Consider the following 26184-nt stretch of genomic DNA (forward strand, 5'->3'; position numbering starts at 1 on the left):
AAAAGCTTTCTGATGCTCCCGTTTTCTCCGCTCCCTCCTACTTCTGCCCTATGCACCGTGAGTTGCCTGTTTCTCTATGTCCTACTAATTCTATTTTCTTGGTTATTGAGCACACAGGTTCACCTGTATGTAATATAAAAGAAAATTAAATTTTCACGTTCCTATACTCATCAATTCTTTTGTGGGTATATTCTCTGTCTGGCAAACCGTTATTGCTGGGCATAGAAGGACACATACAGTGATGTGAATACTACTGCAACAGTAAAAAAAAAAAACAAAACAAAAATAAAAAGGACTAACCATATAAAATTTGTTGCTATTAAGTATAAACACCATTCACTTGTGGAGCAGATTTTACACCAGTGATTTTCCATTTATAAACTAGGCATTTTAAGAGCTGAGTATCGGAGCTGGAGAAATGGCTCCAGGATTATGAAGAGCATGTGCTACTCTTTTAGAGAACTCTAGTGCACTTTCCATGTCACGATCACCTGAAAGTCCAGCTCCACGTGATACAACACCTCCCTCTGGCCTCTGTTGACACCAGACATGCACAAAGTATACATATGTGCATGCAAAACACCTATTTCCAAAAAGGCTAAATCTACTCATTCTATTATTTTGAATTACAGGTGAACAACTAGTTATAACTAATTTAGGTCTAAAAAATGAATAAATAAGCCAGGGGTGGTGGTATATGCCTGTATTCCCAGAATGCAGAAAGCCGGCATAGCAAGACCATGAGTTAAAAGCCATATCGGACTATGCAGTGAGACCTTGCCTCAATTTACAAAACAATATAAAACAAGTTTAATATCTCTTGTCTGAGATTCTAAGTCAAGGATGTGGAAATGAAATAACACAGAGAATAGTAAGATTCTAAAGCGGAGAAGAATACAGAATGCCAAGAAAGATCACAAATGATTTTAATACTCAGGTGTAGTTCAAACGTTTTACATAATAAAACGGTCTCTGTAGACTGTTCAGCTACTTTTTATTAACTGCCTCCAGGAACCTCAGCAGGTGCAGGAACAGATTGATGATGTCCAAGTAGAGACTGATGGCAGCTAGTACATACTCTTCAGGAGACAGTCTGTGCATCAGCGAGTGGGTGTCATAGATGATGAATCCACAGAAAAGAAGGGCGCCCAGAGAAGACAAGAGCAGCTCCAAGGTTTCACTATAGAAAAAAACCTACAAGCAAGGAAGTAAAGAAGCATGTTCACACTTAGGGTCGCGGTGGACCTACTTCAGTTCCTTTTCATAGCATCTACCGCTACCTGCTTCTGTGACCATGGCACACACACTGAGGTATGGATGTTACAGGCAGAAAGACGGAAGACAGACCTCAGGTCACATTTGTTTCACAGACCTATGTTTGGATAAGCAGATAGCTTTCTTTCAATTAAGTTAACTACCTGACTTTGAATAGCAGCATTCTAAACATAAACTGTTATTTATTCATTCATTCATTTATTTATTTGTAGTTTTGATACCTGTCCTGTTATTTATTTATTTATTTATTTGTTTGTTTGCTTGTTTATGTGTAGTTTTGATGCCTGTCCTGGATTTCGCTCTGTAGACCAGGCTGGCCTCGAACTCACAGAGATCTGCCTGCCTCTGCCTCCTGAGTGCTGGGATTAAAGGTGTGTGCCATCACCCCCTGCTAAAATGTTACTTTTTACGAACTAAGATTTCTATGACATTTACTTATTTATTGAGACTGTGCTCACCACACCACAGCAAGCATACAAGAATGTGGAGGTCAGAGGGTAACTTGCCAGGGTCGGTCCCCCTTCCACGCTGTGGGTGTCGGGATTGAATTCAGGCCATCAGGCCTATCTGCCCTTTAATCTCATCAGGTCCCCCCTCTCAGAATTAAATGTGCTGCTGAGAGGGTGGCAGCTATAATTAGGGCCGTTTTGGGTGCAATTTCACTACTGTACAATCATCTTTTCCTCAATCCGTAATAATGATTAATAGAAGACCATGATTTTGACTGAAATTATCCTATAAATCCTATAATGTAGAAAGTGTCCTCTATAAACGACTCTCCAGGAATTTTAGTTGACTTATGTTGATGTAGGCAGAATTATATTCAAGTTAACTGTTCTAAAACTACTCACCTTCAAGAATCCTGCCAAGCACAAAATCCACAAAACAGCAAACAGCCTAGAAAAAAAAAAATCAAAATTTTAAGTTTACAATACTGTTCCCTACAAAAATACTTTTTTTTGTAAAGTTTTTTATTTTTTTTTATTTTATGTGTATGAGTGTTTTGCCTGTATGTATGTATGTGTACCAGCTGCCTGCTTGATACTTGAAGAGGTCAGAAGAGGGCATCAGGGCCTCTGGAACTGAAATTAGGGATTGTGGTAGTTAGAATTGATCCCCATAAACTCATAGGGAGTGGCACTGTTAGCAGGTGTGGCTTTGTTGGAGTGGGCATGACCTTGTTGAAGGAAGTATGTCACTGTAGGGGTGGGCTTTGAGGTCTCATATATGCCCAAGCCATGCCTAGTGCCTCAGACCACTTCCTGTTGCCTACAAGATGTAGAACTCTCAGTTACTTCTCCGGCATCTGCCTGCATGCCACATGTCCCACCACAATGAAAATGGACTACAACCCTGAACTGTAAGTGAGCCACCCCGATTAAATGTTTTCCTTTATAAGAGTTGCCGTGGTCATGGTGTCTCTTCACAGCAATAGAAACTAAGACAGAAGTTGGTTCCAGGGACTAGGGTATTACTGTGACAGGCCTGACCATGTTTTTGTTTGAAGGAATATGGGACCTTGGTTGGGACTACAGATTAGAAAAGCAGTTGAACGCTTTAATTCTACTCATGGGCCATCCTAGTAGAAGCATGGAAGACAGTGGTGCTGACTGTGATTTCATGAACTCTGAGTTTGAGGCCAGCCTGGTCTATAGAGCAAGTTCAAGGACAGCCACACTTAGGCAGTACTAGTAACAACCAAAAACAGAAAGCTGGTGAAGATGTAATTGAACAAGGGAGCCATGTTCCAACCCCAGCAAGCAGCAGAACTTGGCAGTTTTGGCCACGTGGTTCTGACTTTAGAGTTACGGATGGAAGAAAGGGTTATGGAATTTGCATCCACATCTAAGGAAAGCCTCTGAGGCCAGGCATGTGTCTCGGGTGTCCCTGAATGGAGGCCTAGAGAGGCCATTGTGTGAAGCTTTGAAGTTGAAACCTGGATTGCCTTGGAGACCCCACGATGTTAAAGATACCAGCCTTGTGGGATACCTGCTGAGGAGAGCTGCTAACAGGGAGTGGAACCAGCCCAACAGAAGGAAGTGTCCTGCAGTCAACAAAGCTGAATGGAGTTAGAGAGCTGAAGCATGTTTTGACATCAGACATGGAGCTGCAGAGGTTGGAGTTTGCCCAGCTGGTTTTCAGTCTTGCTTTGGTCCAGCATTTCCTCACTCTGCTCCCTTCCCTACATTTTGGAATGGTAATATATATCCTGTGCCATTATATGTTGGAAGTATGTGGTCTATTTGTTATTTTGATTTTACAGGCAATTATAGTTAAGAGATTGCATGAATCTCAGAAGAGACTGTGAACTTTAGACTTTTAAACATTGTCGAGACTGTGATAGACTTTGTGGTACCGTGTATCAGACAGTTGAGAAAATCAAACTTGAGGAAGCAGAGAAGACAAGACTTACTACTTACCCTGCTCCAAACTTGCTGAAATCTCTCTTTGACTGTAGAGTATAGGCAGTCAAGCCAAGGAAGACTGCAGTAGTCAGTATGAAAGCTTGCAGAACCAGGTACACATTATAGAAAGTAACTGCAGAAATAAAGCTGATTAAAACATGCACAGACAGCCAATACTAAACAGCCTTGCCTAGACTGACAAAAGTGTTCTTACACTTTAGTTTTTTAAAATGTTTTCATTGCATATATTGATTTTATATAAACATAATAATGGGTTTCATTGCAGCATTTTCATAGATGTTCACAATGGATTTAATCATATCCACTCCACTACTCTCTTGTCCCCACCTCCTCACACTTTCTTCTGTTTCATTCACTAATTAAATTAGTTCATTGATACAGGAAACTATACTCATAATAAAATGAAAATGTTCCAAAGTAGCTATTTATACAAATAAAGTGGGTCACATGATCGTATAATTAACCAAACTATAAAGATATTCTATAGATAACCAGGAGTGGCCACAGCTGTCCCTGTGGTTGTGAATGACGGTGACCTGGGTCTTCTGGCTAGCTATGCATTCCTGCCTAGTAGTAGCAATGCTAGCAAGCACCCGCACAGCTGAATCAATTGAGCAGCCCAATCCAAGGCTACTGTGCAAGAAAAAACACATCTGAGATGGCCTGCCATTCACCCACTCTGCAGAGCACAGAAACCAATCCCTGCCTGCACCATAGCTAAGTCTGTATGTCTCGGAGCACACTGCTGTGGAGTTTACCAAACTCCCTTCAGCAACAGAATAATGCTCCTGAGCGGTGACGGCGACTGTAGTATATAACTGTTACTGTTTTAGCAGAAAGGCAACTTAAGCTTCTTTCAAGGGGATTAAGGGTTTTGAACCCCAAGCACTTAAGGAAAATAATCTTCTCAGACTACTTCATCTATGTATTTTAATCATATTAATTCAATTTAATCATATCCATTTTCACGCTCCTTACATGAATGGTATGGTGGCACTGGGGAGGGCCACGTGGTCATGACAACAGGAAGAAATATTAGTAGCTAAGACTACAGATAAACTAACGACACTTCCTTTCTATGATGAAAAGCTTCCAATCCACTTAGTTTGCTATTTCTTAGTATTTATCTGTATTCTGAATCTTCTAAAAGGAGTGATAGATTACAAAAACACAGATTCAACAAAACTGGCACTGGATGGTTAAAAGTAGCAATGACAAAATGGGAAGAGATAATTGTATCTCAGAAAGATGAACGAATTACTGGGACTGAGACAGTCAATGCTGATCCTTGTGACCCACAGTAAACCACCTGCAAACACTCAGAATTTCTATTGTGATTCACTGAATCTTTTATTTGAGATATTATTAGGGCCCATCAAGTAATTATAACAGCACTTGGCCAGGGACCACACACAGGAAGTCAGGAATGGAAATGACTGTGTGTCCTGTGGTGCCATCGGGGGAATCCGAGGGTGAAGCAGTCACAGCTTGATGGGAACAGTTCTTAGGGAGTGAGCTGTGACAGAAGAGCCCTGGGAGTAGGGGAGATCAACTCTAGCATCTTGGTTTAGTCAACAGGGAAATCACAAATGAAAAACTATTCTCAATTCCTCCTGTTTCCCTTCGACTTTTCCATTTCCTCTCAGCTCGGCTGAACTATGTAAAGTATAAATATTTGTCTTTTGCTATCGTCAATCTTCACTCTGTGCCATGTTTTTAATATGACATCCCATGATGTTAAACTTTAACCCCAAATAACCTCGCTATCTAAAAGATTTTGGTTGCAGGAAAGTGGTAACATATAAAGGAACTTACCAGCAACTGCCACAGTCAGAGCTTCCAACAGTGTCTAAGAAAGGAAACTGTAATTAATGAATGCATGAGAAATGGACAGTATCCCACGCACACACTCTCACTTCTAGCAGTCCAGCACCGTTCCATGTGAACGGCCTCATGTTAGCCTCAGAGAAGCCTTGTGACATAAGGAGGGCAGGACCATACAATCCCACTGGGAGGGAAAGGAGGCCTCAGTGCACTGTGAAGCCTTTCATTCTCACTGTGGCTTTGTAAGCTTTAACCAGATTTTTTTTTTTAATCTGTAATAGGAAGATCATACAGAATTAACATAGAAAATTGTATTTTCTCGTGCTGGATAATATCAATAAAACCATACTGCAAAATCATGTGTATGTCTTGAAAAACTTCAACACCTCACACAAAGAAACATAAGAGACATAAAATATCTTGTTATGTACTTTGCTGAGGCAGCTTAAAACAGCCTTTAAATAAAAATCTCTTTCTTCCCCAGCCACAGAATTTGTACCTGAACATCTGGCTGTTCAGACAAAATGGTACATTTGCAGCCTCCCTTGCAGCTAGGTCTTACCACGTGACTATATTCTTTTTTATTATTTATTATGTATACAATGTTCTGTCTGCACACACCTCTGCAGGCCAGAAGACGGCACCAGATCTCACTACAGATGGTTGTGAGCCACCATGTGGTTGCTGGGAATTGAACTCAGGACCTTTGGAAGAACAAGCAGTGCTCTTAACCTCTGAACCATCTCTCCAGCCCACCACGTGACTGTATTCTAAGCCAAATTAGCTGAGTGGTGCACAGCCACTGGACTGAGCTCTAAGAGCACACGGCCTGGCCCCCACCTCACTTTGTTCTCCTTTATCTACTGGATGTTATTCAGATAGGGCAGCATGGCCATCATCTTACACTATGCAATACTTTAGGAGTGCCTGAACCACACGGGTGGCTGAGCTCAGGATAATTCTCCTATAGATCATTTTGTATTAAGTCGTGTCACAAGTAGCTGAACTCTTGCCAAAACAAAAGATTTATATTCTAGCCTCTCTTTCTCCTTGACTATATATATCATCTCTAACTAGAGTTTATCAACTGTTTGATACTCAAAGGCAAAGCCAGAAATAACAGCAATGGCTGTGTAATTACATTGTTAGGAAGCATTCGCTGTACTCCATCCTACCTAGAACCATAGTCCTCAGAACCAGAGGAAACACAGTACTGGAACTTGTACAGGGATGTGGAGGCAGTGAAACAAGTACCATGCCTCAGTGATTGGTAATCCCAGGGAACCAACAATGGATCATAGAAACGGACTCCACTGTTGATGTGTGTGTGGCATGACAAGAAACCTCACCCCGCATTGAAGCACCTGAAGGAAGCAGGAGACTGTAAACAGTCATGTAGATGAGAACACAATGTCACACTTAAACCATTGCACCACCCTGAAATAGTGCTTTTTGAAAAAAATAAGTACGCACATGTATGCACACACACACACACACCCTGACAGAGCTGGTAAAATTCCCTTCCTTTCTTACTCTGCTGCAGAAGGACAAAAGAAAAAACAAAAATCAACAACAGCAGCAGCAGCAACGCCAGCACCAGAGGTTCACTGAGCAGTGAGAAGGAAGTGTGTTTTACAGACTTCCTTATTTGCTAGACCACTTTAGCTAAGCACATGATGAACAGGTCACATAACAACAGTGCCATCTGGCTCATGAAACCTTCAGCTCATGTTTTTCTAGTCAGGGCTCTCTCTGCTGGGCAAAAGGAGGGTCTACCCTGTCCTACAAGGAAATCAGTCTTTCTGAAAGGAGGTGGCAACAGATTTGAAGATCAACATTTTTTTTTAAATATTTATTTTTATCTTATTGTGTAACTGCTTGCCTATATGTATTTATGTTTGCATGTGTCCCGTGTGCACTTGGAGACCAGAAGAGGATGCCGGATCCCCTAGACCTGAACTAGAGTTTAAAAAGTTGTAGTCACCATGTGGGTGCTGGGAGCTGGACGCTGATCCTCTACAAGAGCAGCCGGTGCTCTCAACCACTGCGGCATCACTCCAGAGTTGGTTGTTTCTAAGTCAATTCTTATTATGTGTGTACGTGATATGTGCATGGGACTGGTGTTCCTGCCACAGCAAACCAGTGGAGGCCAGAGGACAACTCTGTGGAGGTGGTTCAGTCCTCCTTTTACATGGGTTCTAGGGGCTGAGCTCAGACCATCAGATTTGGACAGTAAACATCTGTACTGACGGAGGCATCTTGCTGGCTTTGTTTGTTTGTTTGTTTGCCTCCTCCTCCCTGTCTCCTGTTGCACAGATGAGGCAGTATTAGAATCTGACTCAAGGACTGGACACGGTACGTCAGTCAGCATCTACCCTGTGATACCCACCGGTCAGGTACCTTCTAACGGGAATCCGAAGAGAATGAAGCCATGGCAGTGGGAGCTGAAGCAAAAGGAAAAGGAACTACGTGGGACCAATGACAGGCCACCAAATTAAACTGGGAAGAGGTGGAAAGAGTTCTCACTCCTACTCCGTCATCTGCAGCATCACCTCTAGAACCTTCCCCTTCTCTCTCCCAAGAGTTTTTCTAGGCTTCTCACCTCCCCCCCACCCCATTGTTAACTGGGAGATGTGAGCTGCTGAGCTCTAAGCTCTTGCACCATGAAAATAAACTCCCTGTTGGAGGCAGCTTGGGCTGGAGCTAATACACTCACAGGGATTGAGATTTAAATGAATAAACTCTCCAATTTTAAAGTCACGAGCATCATTTTAATATAAACGCATTTCCAGAAGTTTTATTTCACAAGCTGTCTTCATTTGAAGCATTTTACTCACATCAGGACCTCTTTACTCTTATTTAGCAACATACACTGTGTTTGGAATGTCTTGGAGGAAACTGTCAGGTCAGAATCCAAAGTCATGAGAAGAGACAAAATAATGTAAAAATGCACACAGCCTTGCCAATCTTATTCAAGTTAAGATGAAGTTTTTGTAGATGTCAACTGGGATTTTAACTTTTACAACTGTCTCAACAAGTAAATCAAACTTAATGTTAGGTTCTCCCATCTATAAATTTCAAACAAGTTAGAGAAGTGTATCATTTGAGCAAAATGGCCCTTTAAGAGATCTGAGTGAAGACATGAAAATAACACAGAAGAATGAATACAAGCTCACATTCTCTAAGTTCAAGGCACAATATGGCTACCACCCCCCCATTCCAGGAAATTAGAGGCAGAAAGTGCCACATGGATGACATATCTTATAATGTTCATTCTATGTGTGAGAAAAATTAGGTACCAAAAAGCTAACTGCTTTGCCAAAGTCACATAAGCAATGGGTTGTGAAGCCAGGTCATGTGACTCCAGTACTTGCCACTAAATTCTAATAACAGAAGACAATAGTTAAAAGTTCTAGAAGAGCATATATCTATAATTTCCTAATATATTCTAATTGAAAATTCAGGGCTGGGAAGATGGCTCTGTGGGTACTCGCTGTGCCAGCGTGAGGACCTGAGTTCTGATCCCCGGTGCCCAGATACGAAGTCTGGTATGTTTGTGACCTGAGTGCTAGAGGGCAGAGACTGGTGGACTCCTGCAGCTTACCACTCAGCAAGGTGAGCTGAAATGGCATATTCAAATTCGCTGAGACCCCGTCTCAAAACAAAGGTGGGGGATGGAAGAGGAAGATACCCAATGCCAACCTCTGACCCCCAACATGCCCATGCACAGGCAAACACCTGTGCACACAGCTTGATTTTCTCTCTCTCTCTCTCTCTCTCTCTCTCTCTCTCTCTCTCTCTCTCTCTCTCTCTCTCTCTCTCTCTCTCTCACACACACACACACACACACACACACACAATTAAACAAGCACTTTGGAGGCTCAGGCTAAATGCTAATGGCATAGAAAATATGAAAGTAAGTACTCACAAATGCAAATAGCAGGTAGAGGTTCAGTGGATGTGTGTGTCTGTGCAACGTTAACGCAAAAATCAAGCCCAGAGATCCGAGAGCAAACACCAAAATTAAAGCAGGGCTGAAAGACACAACATTAAAAAGCATTTCAAGCTTAAAAAAAGCAGGGATAATGGTATACAATTTAATAAAATTGATGTATTTTCTATGTCCATAAAAGTTCAAGAAAAAAAATCTGGATCCATACAAACAGAATAACTTATTTCTAAAAGTTGAAGGGTGTAAGATGGGAATGGAGTAAGAGAGTGGGCGGGGCTGTAAGGAGTGGGAGGGGCTTAAAGAGTGGGAGGAGCTGTAAGAGAATGGGAGGAGCTGTAAGGAGGGGAGGGGCTCTAAGAGAGTGGGCGGGGCTGTAAGAGAGTAGGCGGGGCTGTAAGAGAGTGGGCGGGGCTGTAAGAGTGGGAGGGGCTGTAAGAGTGGGAGGGGCTGTAAGAGTGGGAGGGGCTGTAAGAGAATGGGAGGAGCTGTAAGGAGTGGAGGGGCTGTAAGAGAGTGGGCGGGGCTGTAAGAGTGGGCGGGGCTGTAAGAGTGGGCGGGGCTGTAAGAGTGGGAGGGGCTGTCTATCCATCTCTTCTTTACTAATGTCCTTCACAACGGACTAATGTTTGTAATTAAAATATTATTTTGTCAACTAAAATACAACAAACCAGAGATATTAAATTAGAAATGAATTTTACACGTGACTACTCTTTTAGGGGATTTACCACAGGGCTATAATTTAAATAATTATATCCCAGAGTAGTCAATTAATAGTTTAAGACTCTCCTTTGGTGAGAGGAGGGGGGGGGGGACAAACTACTTCTTAGAAAATAGTCATGAAATTTGTAGGCAAATGGATGGAACTCAGACCCAGAAAGACAAACACGGTATGTACTCATTCTTAAATGGATACTAGACACAAAGCAAAGGATAACCAGGCTATAATCCACAATCCCAGAGAAGCTAGGTAAAAAGAAGGACCCTAAGAGGGGCACACATGGAGGGCCCCAGGAAGGGAAAATAGAGGAAGGGATGGAGAAGGGAGAGCAAGAAAGAGATATCTTGGTAGAGGGAACATTAGGGGGTTAGGGAGAAACCTGGTGCTAGGGAAATCCCCAGCAATCCACAAGGGTGACAGCTAAGACTCCTAGCAATAGTGGAGAGGATGCCTGAACTTTCCTTCCCCTATAATCAGATCGGTGACTACCCTAATTGTCATCATAGGACCCACATCCAGTAACTGATGGAAGCAGATGCAGTGATCCACAACCAAGCACTGGGCTGAGCTCCTAGGCTTCAGCTGAAGAGAGAGAGGAGGGATCACAGGAGCCAGTGAGGTCAAGATCATGATGGGGAAAACCACAGAGACAGCTGACCCAAGCTGGGAACTCATGGACTCTGGCCTGTCAGCTGGGGAACATGCATGGGACCGAACTAGGCCCTCTGAATGTGGGTGACAGTTATGTGGCTAGATTTGTTTGGGGAGCCCCTGGCAGGGGGACCAGAACTTATCCCTGGTGCATGAAATGGCTTTTTGGAACACATTCCCTGGGGTAGGGGAGGGGGAAAATACCTTGTTCAGCCTTGACGCTGGAAGGGGAGGGTTGGTCCTGCCTCAACTTAGTATGCCAGACTTCTTTGTTGACTCCCCAAGGGAGGCCTTACCCTCTCTGACGAGTAGGTAGGGGTGGGATGGGGGAAGGGGGGGCAGGAGAAGGGGAAGCAGAGGGAACTGGGATTAGAATGTAAAATTAAAAAAAAAAACAAAACTTTTTTTAAAATAAAAAAAGAAAAAGAAAATAGTCGTTCTTTATTTTTTTTCTTTCAAATAAAGAAACCATATTATTTTTAGCCACTTAAAGACTTAAGCCAAGAGGAAAATCTTTAGTAAGTGATCGATCAGGTACAGCTCCTCTAGCTAGGTCTAGAGACCTCTCAGTAAAATTATTCTAGCAACAAAACAAGATTAACACAGCCACACATTCTTCATGTAACTTTATTTTGCAAGTATAGACTTAGGCTTTGAGAACAAGACGGGTAATAAAATTAAATACAATAAACGAAATTTTCTTTTTTCAATTTTTATTTATTTTGTTTGTGTGTTGTAGGCAGGAGTATTTGAGTGCACAGTGTACAGGTGTGGAGGTTTGAGGGCAACTTACCGCGTCAATTTTCTCTTTTTACCTGTGGGTCCTGCAGCTCATGAGGCTTGGCATGGTTTTCCAGGCTGAGCCATCCCAGCAGCCCACAGTACTAACTCTTAACCCAGGAAACGATGGCTTAACCCCAGAAAACCATAAGCTAAAATGAGGGAAAACAGTGTACTGTGAACTATTGTCCATCAAAAATGAATCAGGCTCCTAGGAGTTAGATGATGGACTTTTTTCATTTTTCCCCCCCAGAGCTGAGGATCGAACCCAGGGCCTTGCTCTTGCTAGGCAAGCGCTCTACCACTGAGCTAAATCTCCAACCCCTGTCTTTTTTAATTTTTAAAGTTAACAGGAAAAAATACATTCATCAGATGAAATATCTGGAAACGGCTCAGAATTGTCTCCTCCTCTTACCTTTCATGGACAAATGTCCGCACAGACTCGAAATACAGGAACAGGGCGGAGGTCACTGTAGTTAGGAGAACTTGTAGAGAGAGGATGCTGTAGACTTTTCTGAGGAAGGCTAGGAGAGAGGGAAATAGAACACATGACCATTTTCCAAACTATCTGTCCCTCCATCAGGACCAAATTTCTCAGAAAAAAAAAAATAGAATTTTTTTGTTTTTGTTTTGTTTTCGTTTGGTAGGTGAGTGGGGCAGGCACCACGGCTGGCCTGTAGAGCTAAGAGGAGAACGTGCCAGGGCCAGGCCCCCTCCCACCACGTGAGTTCTAAGGATCTGCCTCTGACTGCGGGCTGGTAGCAGGTCCTTTTATCCCGTGAGCTATTCCACGGCCTGAAACACGTTTTCATGGCCATTTTTTTCTCTAACCTTAATCTAAATAATAAAGCCTGTCTCTAGACCTAGAGGGAGAGAGATAATTTACAGAATTAGGAGTATCCTAGTCCTCCAAAGGCCATAAGCTTAAAAAAAATCAAATTTGTGTTTCAGACAGTAAATATTTTCATCATAATAAAAAGAAAGTGCCTATCTGTACGCAGAGAATTCAACAAAGAAAGAGAAAAACACAGTATTTTTTACAAAATGGTTCTACTTTGGATATGGAAATAAAATACAGCTAGACATAATTTTTGAAAATCTTAATTTCCACACCTGTGAAAATGCTTCAATATGAAACTCCTTATTTCTTTTGTCCCATCTCTCTGTTTCGTTCCTCTATATATTTTAGCATACTTCTTTAGGGTCTGTATTGCCTGCTTTCCCATCCAAATGACAACTCTTGATTGCTGAGGATTGACATGCCATCTGTATACTGCTATGTACAAACATCGAGTATACAGCCAGCCTCTGAATGAAGGAATATGTTCACTCACACTGCTAAAGAAATGCAAATCAAAACAAGATCAGGTTCTCTCTCATTTCCTTTTTAGACAAAGTCTCATTATACTGCAGGCTGGCCGCTAACTCATGATCCTCCTGCCTCAGCTTCCAAAGCGCTGGGATTATAGGTGTGTAGGCCACATCCAGTATGCTTTGTGAGTAGGGCTTTGTTGGGACTCAGTCACACTCAACTGTTGTGGATATCGTTCTGTATAAATAAAACAATTATTGGCAGTGGCCAGGCAGGAAGAATAGGCAGGACAAGGAGAGAGGAGAATTCTGGGAAGTGGGAGGTGGAGGAAGGAGACACTGCCGGCCGCTGCCATGACAAACAACATGTAAAGATGCCGGTAAACCACGAGCCACGTGGCAAGGTATAGATTTATAAAAATGGGTTAATTTAAGAAAAAGAACAGTTAGCAAGAAGCCCGCCATGGCTATACAGTTTGTAAGTAATATGAACGGCTGTGTATTTATTTTATAAGTGGGCTGTCACACTGCCAGGGCTTGGCAGGACCCGGAAAGAAAACTCCAGCCACACTCACCCTTGGATGTAGCCTCTACAACTGCTTTTGACAGTGGGACAAACTGTATGTCTCAAGAAGCTGGCAATATTATTACTTGGCCACTCCCTGATTGACTACGTTGCCAGGTCAAAAAGCTTTGTATGTACATTGCAGTGGACTGATTGTATGGATTACTCAGTACTATAAAAGTACTTAAGGTAGACGCTTAACTTTCGGGTTCATTGCTTTCCAGCAGTGAGCCTTGATTAGAAGTACAGTATTCCAAAAGTATCTTTTAGAAAATGTATACACTATAAATAGCTACTTTGTTTATTTTTTTTATTTTTTTATTTTTTTATTTTTTTGGTTTTTCAAGACAGGGTTTCTCTGTGTAGCTTTGCGCCTTTCCTGGAACTCACTTGGTAGCCCGGGCTGGCCTCGAACTCACAGAGATCCGCCTGGCTCTGCCTCCCGAGTGCTGGGACTAAAGGCGTGCGCCACCACCGCCCGGCTAACTTTGTTTATTTTTAAGGGAGTGTTTTATTTAGCTTTTTAATTACTGAAGGAATAGCTGAAAAATCTAATAAACACAGATGTGATCAGTTATAAGCCCAGTTTCCAGCGCTCCTAAGATGTTCCTGCATATTTAGCTATTCACACACAAAATCAGTACTGTTATAGTCATGTGCACCACACAGAAATAAGTTAAGGATAAAACTATTTTAAAATACAAAACAGGTTACTTAAACAGAGATGGTATGGTTCTTCTAGGGATTGTGAAACCTGGTTTTTAGTCTCATGCCAAAATACCAGAATTAGTGCTTCTAGCCCAAATTAGAGACGTTTCAATGTTGAAATAATTGTCTGGCCCTTAAAATATCCTGTTATATTGCAGCAATTATGTTTAAAGATAAGAGATGTCACGAGGCTTGACTCTACATACTACCAACCAGACAGTATTTAATTTTCAACCCCTTCAGTCAAGGTTCTTTCTGTAACACTACACTATGCTCTAACACCACTTTAAACGGGCACATTTCCCACTGTGACATTTGGTGAGCATTGAGTAGCTCATTGAAAATTTCCTCTCTCCCCACGAGCTCCCCTCACATACAAAGCATAGGCACCAAGGGAATCCCACTTCCTCTTGAAACTTCCCTAGGTCATTTCCATTTTCAGACTGTTGATTCCTCTCAAAAGCCCCTCCAAGCTTGGCATCTGGCACTTTAGAATTTAGTTAAGCTGCCACAGAAAAGGTGCCGGCCAAGCCAATGTTTGAAGAACGGCGATGTCACCTGTAAAGCTTCTACTTATCTATCTAGCACAGAGTTGCTGAAGACAAATCAGATGCATTTATTAAACAGATCTGCTGTGGGATGGTCTGTATGTCAAACTGCTCTGATTGGTCAATAAATAAAACACTGGCTGGCCAGTGGCCAGGCAGGAAGTATAGGTGGGACTAACAGAGAGGAGAACAGAGAAAACAAGAAGGCGGGGAAGTCACTGCCAGCCGCCACCATGACAAGCAGCACGTGAAGATGCTGGCAAGTCACGAGCCATGTGGCAAGGTATAGACTTATGGAAATGGATTAATTTAAGCTGTAAGAACAGTTAGCAAGAAGCCTGCCACTGCCATACAGTTTGTAAGCAATATAAGTCTCTGTGTTTACTTGGTTGGGTCTGAGCGGCTGTGGGACTGGCGGGTGACAAAGATGTGTCCTGACTGTGGGCAAGGCAGGAAAACTCTAGCTACACAGATCTTAATGATTTAAATTATTCCTTAAGCTACTACTTTGCCCTGCCAAGGCCTCTCTAAAAGATCTGCCATTGACACCCCTCAGTACCACCTCCATAGAAATTTACTTTACTGCAATATCTGTCATCTTCTGTCCCTGTCTTTCCCTGAAGTGATCCACTGTCTCACGGCATCATTTCTGGGACCATCAGGAGACTTTCTGTCCTGGCTACTCCCAGTACTTGCTACACAGACCAGCTCTCTTCTTACTCCAAACACTTCTGTAAAGGCAGCATTGTCCTGAGCCAAGTTAATGCTACAACAAACTACGGAATTCCTGGTGAACATGAAACAATATCCCTGAACAACAACGAAGACTGGCAGAGGGAGATTCAATGCTATATGAAATGGTTCGCACGTGACTACGTGGGATTTACTCCTGGAATGGCAGGATGGTCCCATACATGAGCATCAACCAAATGTTATAAACCACATTCACAGAATGATAGACATGGGAGGGAATGCAGTCATTATCAACTGATGCAGAAGAACCATCTGACAAAATTCTACAAGGATTTGGGACTTTAAAAAAACTTAACTAGGCATCAAAAGGGGCTAACTCACCATGATAAAGGACATATATGAAAATGCTTGTCACCCTCCAAGTGCTGAGAACATGTGAATGTTGAGGGCAAGTATTCTCTCTCCTCTCCCCATCCCTCGCCCTTTCTCCCCTAAAAGGGATATCTATTTCAATTCCCCTACCCCCTGCCGAGGCTCAGGAACATGAAAGGAGAGATGGAAAGAGTGTAAGAGCTAGGAAGATGGGGGAGGAGCCCTATGAGACATCTTCTCCAAGGCACGGCAAACCGCGGCACTCATGAACTTGCAGTGTCTATGGTTCCCTGCACGAGACTTGCACAAGATCAAGCCAGTCGAAATGCAGTGTGGGAGGGGCTTGCGATGCCCACTCCTAGCTAAGGAGCAAAGAGCTGTTGATGGCTGCCGGCGGGGGGGGGGGGGTGGGGTGTCATTTTTCTTCCTTCTTGGCTGCTGGATGGCCCCGTTCTCATGCAAATCTGGTCAGCACTGGCTGGATTCAGTAGATTAAAAAACACACAGAAGCACATGAAGGTGAGAAAGGGGTGTTGAGGGTAGTGGGACTGGATAGGATATGTTATAGACATGTACGGAACTGTCAAAGAATAAATTGAAAATGTGGACTAAAAATGAAATACTACAATTCAAAAGCAATGACTGAAATGGTTTATCATAGAAGCTATTGACATTTGATGGCAACGGGGGGGGGGGGGTAGTTTGAATAAGAATGGCCCCGCTAGGTTCATATATTTGAATGCTTAGTAACCCAGGAATGGTACTATTTGAAGGGATTAGAAGGATCAGAAGGTGTGTCTGTGTTGAAGGAAGTGTGTCACTGGGGGTGGACTCTGAGGTTTCAAAGCCCATGCCAGGCCCAGGGTCTCTCTGACTGTGGATCAGGACGCAGCTCTCAGCTACCGCTCCAGCTCCTGCTTGCATGCCGCCATGCTCCCCGCTATGATGATGATGGACTGAGTCTCTGAAACTGTAAGCCAGCCCCAATTAAATGCTTTCTCTTGTAAGAGTCGCCTTAGTCATGGTGTCTCCTCACAGCAATAGAACACGGACTAAGACGGAGTGAGAGCCAGTTCTCTTCAGGGATGTGGCTACCCATGCCCCAGTTCAAATCCTACTCCCATACAAGCAGCACTACCTGGATTCAGTGAGTTTTTTGTTTGTTTGTTTGTTTGTTTGTTTGTTTTAAAGGAACATTTGAAGTTGAGAGGAAAAAGCAGGGCAAGGCTAAGCAGGAACTGGCAGGGTTGGAAACTGGGGGTAGATTTGATCAGAACACATTATATGCAGGTATGAAATGCACATACAATAAAAGTATTCTTAAAATGGGCAACATCAAGAGAATGAAAGGACAAGCTACAGACTGAGAGAAAATATTTGCAAAAGATATACCCAGCAAGCAAAACAAGCAATGAAAATCTATTAAAGTAGCCCAAATCCAAAATACTGACAAAACCAAATTCTGGCAAGGATGAGGAAGAACGTTCATTGTTTGTTGTTAGCAATGCAGGGTCACAGTTTGGCAGTTTCTCGCAGTACAGAACACGTTCTTGTGTATGACCCAGCTATCATGGGCCTTGGTATTTATCCAGATTAACTGAAACTATGTACACACAAAAACCCGCACATGGGTGTTTTCAAAACAGTTTTATCTATAACGGCCCAAATGTACAAGCAGCCAAGAGCGCAACGACCTTCAGCTGATATGATAAGAATGCACACTGGCACTTGCGGAGAGTGGAAGATTCTCCAGGAGCAAAAGCATATGAGCTATCAGGCCACAGAAGACAGGGGGCGGAGAATCTTAAATACACACTGCAGGACCAAATGAATGATGCAAATGAGAAGTGGCGGGGAGGGGGGGAGCCACCCAATGTATCATATGATCTTAACTGCGTGGCATTCTGGAGCAGGCAGGAGAGAAAGGAAGAATGAAAGTCAGACAGACATATGCTATGACACGGATGCGCCTTGAAGACATTATTCTAACAGAAACATGCCAGTTACAAAGACTAAACTGTGTGATTGCCCTTTAGTGAGGAATGTCTAATACTTTTATACAGACCGGAAATAGAATGGTGGTTGTCAAGGGCAGAGGAGGTAGGCAACGCCAAGCTATGTAATGGGTACAGTTTCGCTTTTGCTTTGAAAGCTGAGAAAGTTCCGGATAGGAAACACAACAGCGTGCCAAAACAATACTATATAGCACTGTACCTCAAAAGAGGCTAGCGTGGCAAATTTTCTCCCACGAGTACTTTGTCATAAGTAATACAGTTTAAAAGCTGAGCTCACTTGTCAAAATAATTTCAAAATCCATTCTAGGAATATCGTGCTGGGTAGGCACCAAGATTCTTGATGCGTCAGAACCAATGTCAAAATTCCTTTTTTTTTTTTTCCAGAACCGGTTTCAGCTTGCCCAAGCGGGTTGAATCCGGGGCAGGCTTTTGTAAACAGACGGCCTGTCGTGGACAGTGAATTCTGCTTCCTTACGGGACACGGAAGAGCTTCAGTTAAAAACAATCACTCTGCGCAGGATAGCACATTAACCACTCGGTGCTGCCAGGACCTTAGAGTTAGGCAGGCATCGATCTGGGGAAACTTCTAAGTCACTATGCAAACGCAGGCTGGGTTCTAAGACCGCAGGGAGAGGAAGGAATGGCCGAGATGGTCAAGTCGTCGGTTTGCCACCAGCTCTCAGCACAGGGGAAGAAGCTAAAGGAGGGCATAAGCCAGAGGTTCTCAACCTGTGGGGCTCGACCCCCTTGGGGGTGTCGAACGACCTTTTCACAGGGGTTGCATATCGGATATCCCTGCATATCAGATATTTACATTACGATTCATAACAACAGTAGCAGCAAAAATAATGTGGTGGTGGTGGTGGGGATCTGCACAGCATGAGGCACTGTATGTATTCAAGGGTCAAGGTCTCAGGGGGGCAGGTTCTCACCCCGTGTGGGTCGCGACCCCCGCACCCCCGCCCTTCCACCAGGGAAAGGTTGAGTGACAACCGCTGGCGCAGGCGATCGCTCGATCGGACCCTGACAGCCCGCACGCACCCCGGGGTCCCTCTGAGACTCCTTCTCGCCCGGTCCCCTGGCCCAGCCCCCTGGCCACCCGCCACCTACCCATGCGGATGTGCACGCTGGCCGACGCCACGCAGCTGCCGTAGTTGAAGTCATCCTCGATGGAGGAGCGGGGATAGCGCGGGTCCGAGTCGGCCATGGCGCCAGCAGCCCCCGCGCAGCCGGCCCCGGGCGAGGAGGGAGCGGGCAGGCACTGACCACAACCGCCTTCGCCCACTTCCGGGATGGCCGCCAGACAGAACTAGCCGAACCGCCTCGCTGCGCCGAGCGCCGAGCCAGTCGATCACCGCCCCTGGGAGGGGGAAAAAGAAAAAGAAAATCCCCAGGTAGGAGGAGATCGGCTGCTCCTTCCCGCCGCGCGCGCTCGGGAGGGAAACTTTTCTAGGCTTTTCCGCAAAATGTTTTCTCTAGGCCTTTCCCAGAACAAGTGCTCAACGTGATAGGATTCATGGGTGAATTCAGCAACCCCTCGCATTGATCCACTTCTTCAGTAATCACGCCAGGAATGCACTTCTGATGCAATTATGTTTAAGCAATAATTAGACCTACGCTTACTGAGCGCTTCTTTTAAAACAGATATATATATATTTTTTAATGTCTTGAAAGACAAGTAGGAATCCACCAGCGGGGTGTGGTGATGCAGGGCCTCAAGGAACCAACGTTTGCAAACTAAGGGGACAAAGTTCGCGCGGTGTAAGAATGAGCACAGATAATCAAAGGCCAGACCGCTGTATGCCAAATGTGGAATACATGGCCGGGAGAAGAATGATGAATTAACCTCCGACAGACAAAGCGCACGACAAACATGAGGTGTACACTCGCCAAAGCAATATTCCAGGACGCCTGTAATTTTGTTTATTTTATTTATTTATTTGTTTGTTTGTTTGTTTTCAAGAGTCTCAAGAGGTAGCCAGCTGACCTGAAACTCATTGCGTAGACCAGGCTGATCTTGAACTCAGAAAGCTCCACCTGCCTCTGCCTCCTGAGTGCTGGGATTAAAGGCGTGAGCCACCACAACTAATCCACTTATAATTTTTTGTATGGATTTACTTTGATTCACCCATATTCTCCAACTTTTGTTTTAACCAAAGCCCTCCCCCAGAGTAGGCAAGTGAGGTTCAAAATAGTTGAAGAATGGTCTAAGATTAAATACTTATTCTTTTCAGGAATCTTTCCTCAAAAATGTTCCATACTGACAAGAATGAGAAATGCTTACCTTTTATTATGTTTTAAACATTTTATAGACATGTTCTTCAGTTCAATAAAGCCATTAAGAATAGTATGTATTATAGAGAACAAGCTGGAGATGAGCTGGGAACCTACCTTTGTATTATTCAAAGTATCACCAGTATATCATTCGAAAAGAATTAATGCTAGCTAGATTGTGCCCCTAAACGTAAAAGACAAAACAATAAAACTTAAAGTCATGTAAAAAAATCTCTTTATAATTTGAAGAAAAACATTTCTGAAAACATAAAATATTATCTAATCTAAGAAGACTGGCAAATTATATAAACACTGAGAGCACCGAGTAATTAAAATGTATCATGAATGAGTGAAGAACAAACCACAGAATAGGAAATATTTTAATATAATATTATATAAAGCTCCCATTTCATACCATAAAAAACAATGATCACAAATCCAGACTCACCCCTAAAGCTAGCAGCCAATAGAAAAATGGGTCAGAGACTGGATCTGGTAACACATGCGCATAGAATGAAGCCAAACAGTAATCAACACATGGAAAGATGCTTACTCTCCTTAGTGGTCAGGAAAAGTGTAGCTAAATATCAAAAGGAAATAACACTAAGCACTCAGTAAGTGGTCAAAGCTCAGAGACTGACAGTGTCAAGTGTTGGCAAGACTGAGGAACAATTGTGAGCTGTAACCAGAATGAGCTGCAAACACATTGCCTAGGACACCTCAAGATGCTGCACGGGCTACTGCGGAGACCACGCACTCGGAAGGACCACGCACTCAGAAGGACCCCGCTGCACAGGCTACTGCGGAGACCACGCACTCGGAAGGACCCCGTGCTTCCTTTAATTCTCTGTTGCTGCCATTCTAGAATTCTTACCAGAGTTGCCTCGAGCTTCCATTTAAAAGTGAACCCTGAAAGGACAATGGAGTGTGAGGAGGACGGGAACTCACAACCATGGTGTCCACCTGTCAACACTTGTGTTCCAGCGTTCAGGATGCCCGACAAGCAGAGAATTCGGTTGTGCCTATAATATAGGGGAGTTAAGCTAGACTCAAACGGCATCTGTTACTGAGTCCAAGGAAAAGAAGGGAGGACAGTGGTAGCCCTGGAGGCCAAGTCTCCTTGCCAGACAGAACTTGTTCTGAATGTAGAAAGCAAGATACAGTGTTCTAAAATACGTGAACCACCAACAAATCCTATTGCATCTTTTTCCCGCCCCCCACTGGTGATCTTCTGGTGTTAGTACTCACACAGAAAGGGGGACAAGGAAGGGAAGGGAAAGATAGACAACTATGTCACCTCTTCCTTCCAGTCCACCGAATCAATCGAGAGTGGAGAGGATTTACTAATAGATCTGCTTAGGCAATAACCCTGATTTACAACCCTCTATCCAAGAGGGTGCCTTTAACAGGCACCACAAGAGGGCAGGGCAGAGCCACAGCCAAAGTTAAGTCCTGGCCTACCGCAAAGCCCTTAGTTCTCTTCTTGAGAAAAGCTTAATTCTGCCAAGTGAGAAAGATGACTCTGGGTAGCAGTATCTCAAAGAGAAGAGCACTGATGCACTTAAAATAATTGTACAATATGCAAAATCTTCACTCTGTGCATCCATCTGTCTTAGTGGCCAGACTTGTACTCTCCAGTTTCTGTTTAAATTGTCCAAGGCATAACCTAGGGCCACGACCTGAAAGAGATTTGAAAATGACAGCATATGTGGAATGCATAAACCTAAGGTGTGTATGCATCAGCAAAATTTTCTATTCTAGCCAGCTTCTGCTTGGGCTTTAGGCCGAGTTGGACATACGCTATATTAAAGAGCTTTTTCTTTTATCAATCTTTAATCGTACAGAGCAATTTCTCAGTGGAAAGGAAGATTAATTCTAGAACAACACAACTAGAAAACACATACAAGTGTGACATCTGCATTCAACACTACAAGCAGAAAAGATTTAAGATGCAACTATTTTTACATTTTTTATTTTTTACTTTTTCTTTCTCTTCCCTTTTTCCTCCTCCTCCTCCTATTCTCATTCTTATTCCTATTTTCTTATTCTTCTTTCATGGGATCTCACTGTGTATTTTTCTCTGCCGGCCTGGAACTCACTATGTAAACCATGCTGGCTTCAAGCTCATAGATTCCTGCCTGCCATTGCCCACCAAGTGCTGGGTTAAAGGCACCTGTTATCATATCCAGCTTATACCCTTATTTATTTATTTATTTATTTATTTATTTATTTATTTATTTATTTATTTTTTGTTTTTCGAGACAGGGTTTCTCTGTGTAGTTTTGCGCCTTTCCTGGAACTGACTTGGTAGCCCAGGCTGGCCTCGAACTCACAGATCTCCGCCTGGCTCTGCCTCCCAAGTGCTGGGACTAAAGGCGTGCACCACCACCACCTAGCTTTTAAATGTACAGAATTTTGTCAACAATTTGGCTTTAATGGGTACAATAGTGAAACTTTGTAAGACTAGTGGATTACTGTAAAATCATCCACTTTTACTTTTACAGTCTCAAAGTAAATTCTCTAGGCATGAATTTCCTTTAGTATTTAATAAACACTAGCATACTCACACGCTGGAGTTGCCAGAGTAGTCAATGTCACACCATGTGAAAACACACTGATGCTCAGCAAAGGTCACTTTCCCGCTTCACTGAATGTCACAGGAGAGGTAGGATTTGGTAGCTCTTGAGGAACTGGGGAGATTGTGGGGGGGGGGAAAAGGGGTGAAAGAGAGAAACGCATCAATACAACCATCATAAAGTAGACTCCTAAGGACTTTGAACAGCAGGACTCTCTGTTCAGTAATGCAGAGCTCCCGATGACCTTAACCTGGGTACATTTGGGGAGAAGAACAGGGAGAAAAGTGTGCTGGAAAAGCCCCATAGTTTTGTGGGAGCGTAGGCTTCAATTCTTGTCTATAAAAACCAGGTAGCGTTGATGCTTATGTCCAGGAGTCCTCCTGTGGCTGTGGGTGTATGGTATAATAAATAATGTATTTTCCCCCTTTCCTGGGATTTTTGGAATGATGGGATTGTCTTTTTCTGTTTATAATGAGCTTTTCTATTACATTCGAATCCGATGCCAGAGGTGATCTCTGGTGAGTCCTTAGGCAGTTTGAAGAAACATGACAGTCATGCCTGAATGATTAAGAACATGACCAACACACTGAAACTCTCAACCACACCCTCCTGATATTTTGTCACATGTTCAATAGCTGAATCTTAGAACTAATTTCGGGCAAAAAATATTGAGGCGTGAACCTCTCCTGAGTCTTGTGAATCATTCTAATGAATCAGAAGATTTGGAGGGTGCAATGGCTAACTGTCAAGTTGATATTATCTCCTGGGAATAGAATCCTGAACTGTACGAGTGGAGAAATCCAGAAGAGCACTGACTGATATGTACGCATTAATTCACTGCTCTCTGCTCTTTCTTTTTAAAAATAATTGTATGGTTATGAGTGTTTTGCCTACATATATGTCTATGTACCATGTACATGCCTGGTGCCTGGAGAGGCCAAAGAAGGTCTTCTTTGGAACTGGAGTCATGGATGGTTGTGAGCTGCCATGTGATTGCTAGGAATCAAGCCTGGGTCCCCTGGAAGAGCAGTCAGTGCTCTTAACTGCTGAGCCATTTCTGCGGCCCTGTTCTCTACAGTTCCTGCCCCCTATACTATCTCGAAATGATGGACTGTGGCCTGGAATGGTGGGCTAAAATAAACCCTTTCTACCCTAAATTGCTTTGAGGTGGGGGAGGGGTACATTATCCCAGAAACAGTTAACAAAATGAATACAGAGGGAGTCAGACATGCACCCAAGCATATAATTGATGTCTTAGTTTTCTTTGTGTTTCCAGCTGGACTAGTCTGTAACAACAGAGGCTTATCTAGCTCACAGTTTTGAAATCTGAAGATCTAACATCAGGTAGCCACACCTGGCCAGCCTCGGAAAGAGCTTGCTGGTTGTGTCATAACATGACTAATAGCATCCTGATGTGAGAAGTTACGTGGGAGCGTCAAGCAGCTTGCATGGAAGGGATCATAACGAAAGGCAAGGAGGTAAGGAACAGACGGAGGGAGCCCAGCTCTTTGTATTACACTCTGCTCTCTTTTGAAGAATTAAATTCTACCAGCTCATTGTGACATCCTTCTTCGGCCTTTGTTTTTTCGATTGACACCCAACAAGGAGGATAAGGGTGTAAACTGTCCGCAGGAGGGTAGTGCCGATGCTGTGGACGTGGGTGGCCTCGAAGAGGACTCTTTGTGTGGGAGAAAGTGGCTCTGTTGAGAGGGGGGGTGGGGGGGTGGGGGGTGGGGGGTGAGAGAAAGGCTGGAGGTGGTGAGAATTTTCAACTCCACCAGGAAGCAACACTGCAGAGTCAAAGCCATGCTGGGTTTGATAGGGTTCAGAGTGCCCGTAAGAGATGAGATTTAGGCACCAGTGTAGACGGTTCACCTCTAGAGATGGGAGAAGTGTGTACTGTGTCTTGGACAGGAAGCACTAAAACGTTCAAGTGGTGAACTCGTGGTTCCCAGCTGCGGCAGGGTTGAGAGATCGGTGGCTCATAAGGGCACTAACTTCCTGGGTGGATTATGTCATTGGGGGCGGGGCTTTGAAGGGTATATCTTGTCCCCATCTCTTTCTCCTTGACTCATGGTAAACTAAACGATCTGATGATGCAAGTATTTCTGAGCGCTCCTATTATTGTTATGGTGAAGATTTTGAATGTCTTCTGAGGGCCCGTATACTAAAAGCTTGATTGGCAGCCTAAGAAATCAAGTCCCTTGAAGAGAATTTCCCCCAGCCCCTTATACCTCACACCCCCCCCAAAAACAGAATCTTCTGTGCTTGTAGCACAGAATCTTAAAAGTTCTTATTAATAAAAACCAAGCCTGGGAGCCAGGTATTGGGATGAACACTGGAAGATCAGAGAGACAGAACAAGCCACAGCTTCCTCACCTTGCCATCAGCTGATCCTGTTTCCTCAGACTGGAAGCCTCTGCGTCCTCATCCAAATGAATCTCAGCTGAACTGTTTCTCGAAAGCCTGAATGCTTAACCAGCTCTATCTAGTTCCTGGTCCTCACGCCTTATATACCTTTCTGTTTTCTGCCATCACGTCCTGGGATTAAAGGCGTGAGTCACCATGCTTGGCTGTTTCCAGTGTGGCTTTGAACTCACAGAGATCCGGATGGATCTCTGCCTCCCAAGTGATAGGATTAAAGGCGTGTGTGCCACCATTTTCTGGCCTCTATATCTAGCGGCTGTTCTGTTCTCTGACCCCAGAGAAACGAATCAATATTGGTCTGTTGGGCCTGTTGTCAACAAGTACACATGTGGATTTCCTGTGCAGGGGTTTGTCTTAGCTTGCTTTCTCTGCCCTAGAAAGCAAAAGGAACCCAGTACAGTACTCCCTAATCTCTTCCCTCTGTCGCTCGACATAGTGGCACAGAGGCCCTTTTAAGTGCGTAGTCTGGTATAAAACAGAAACCCAAACCGTAGTCGTTAGAATGAAGAGACTTCAGAAATTTCGCGCCAGCGGTTTTAGCTTCGCCAGTTCTCACGTGTGTTTTTACAGAAGACTTCTTACTTTGGGAATTCACGCAGGGTGGGGTGATGCACGCCCCTGCACCACCTCGGCTGCACTCCAGGGGGCGCTGTGCCCAAAGAGTAAAAGCTGAGCGGTTTGGACCGTGAGCAGCTTGTTTGCCAGGGGACAGCCTTACTGGGTCCCATCACTGTCCCGCTTCCGAGTTGACATTTTCCCACCCTCCTTTTGAAGACCTCTTCTGTCAGTAGCATCCGTAATGGTCCAGCCTGCCGTGGGCCATTCCAGTCGAAACGGTAGACGCTTTCAAAACCGCAGCCACGGTTCCTTAAACACCATGTTGCAAGCTCGGTGAAGCACTTTTGAGGAAGGAAAAGGAGAATGTAGTAAAAAAAAAAAAAAAAAAAAAAAAAAAAAAAAAAAAAAAAAAAAAAAAAAAAAGGCGGCCCGGTGGCAGGGGCTGCCTTCTGCCGCGGGGATGAGCAGTTTTGCCCGGGTTTGGCCTGTTTGTTGCGGTTTCCTTCTACAT

At 43.7% G+C, this 26184-nt stretch overlaps 1 protein-coding gene across 1 annotated transcript; it reads right to left on the reverse strand.

Annotated features, from left to right (window-relative positions):
* Positions 1-909: 909 nt before the first annotated feature.
* Positions 910-19143, reverse strand: Tmbim4 (transmembrane BAX inhibitor motif containing 4). The gene is made up of 7 exons (XM_006973348.3): positions 18949-19143; positions 12042-12150; positions 9454-9559; positions 5517-5550; positions 3696-3813; positions 2127-2172; positions 910-1194 (listed from the first exon to the last, which is right to left on the reverse strand). Exons 1-7 carry the CDS (start codon positions 19043-19045, stop codon positions 988-990), a joined length of 717 nt encoding a protein of 238 aa, XP_006973410.1. The 5' UTR covers positions 19046-19143; the 3' UTR covers positions 910-987.
* Positions 19144-26184: the final 7041 nt, after the last annotated feature.

This window comes from Peromyscus maniculatus, chromosome 18 (assembly GCF_049852395.1).
Source record: "Peromyscus maniculatus bairdii isolate BWxNUB_F1_BW_parent chromosome 18, HU_Pman_BW_mat_3.1, whole genome shotgun sequence".
NCBI lineage: Eukaryota > Metazoa > Chordata > Mammalia > Rodentia > Cricetidae > Peromyscus > Peromyscus maniculatus.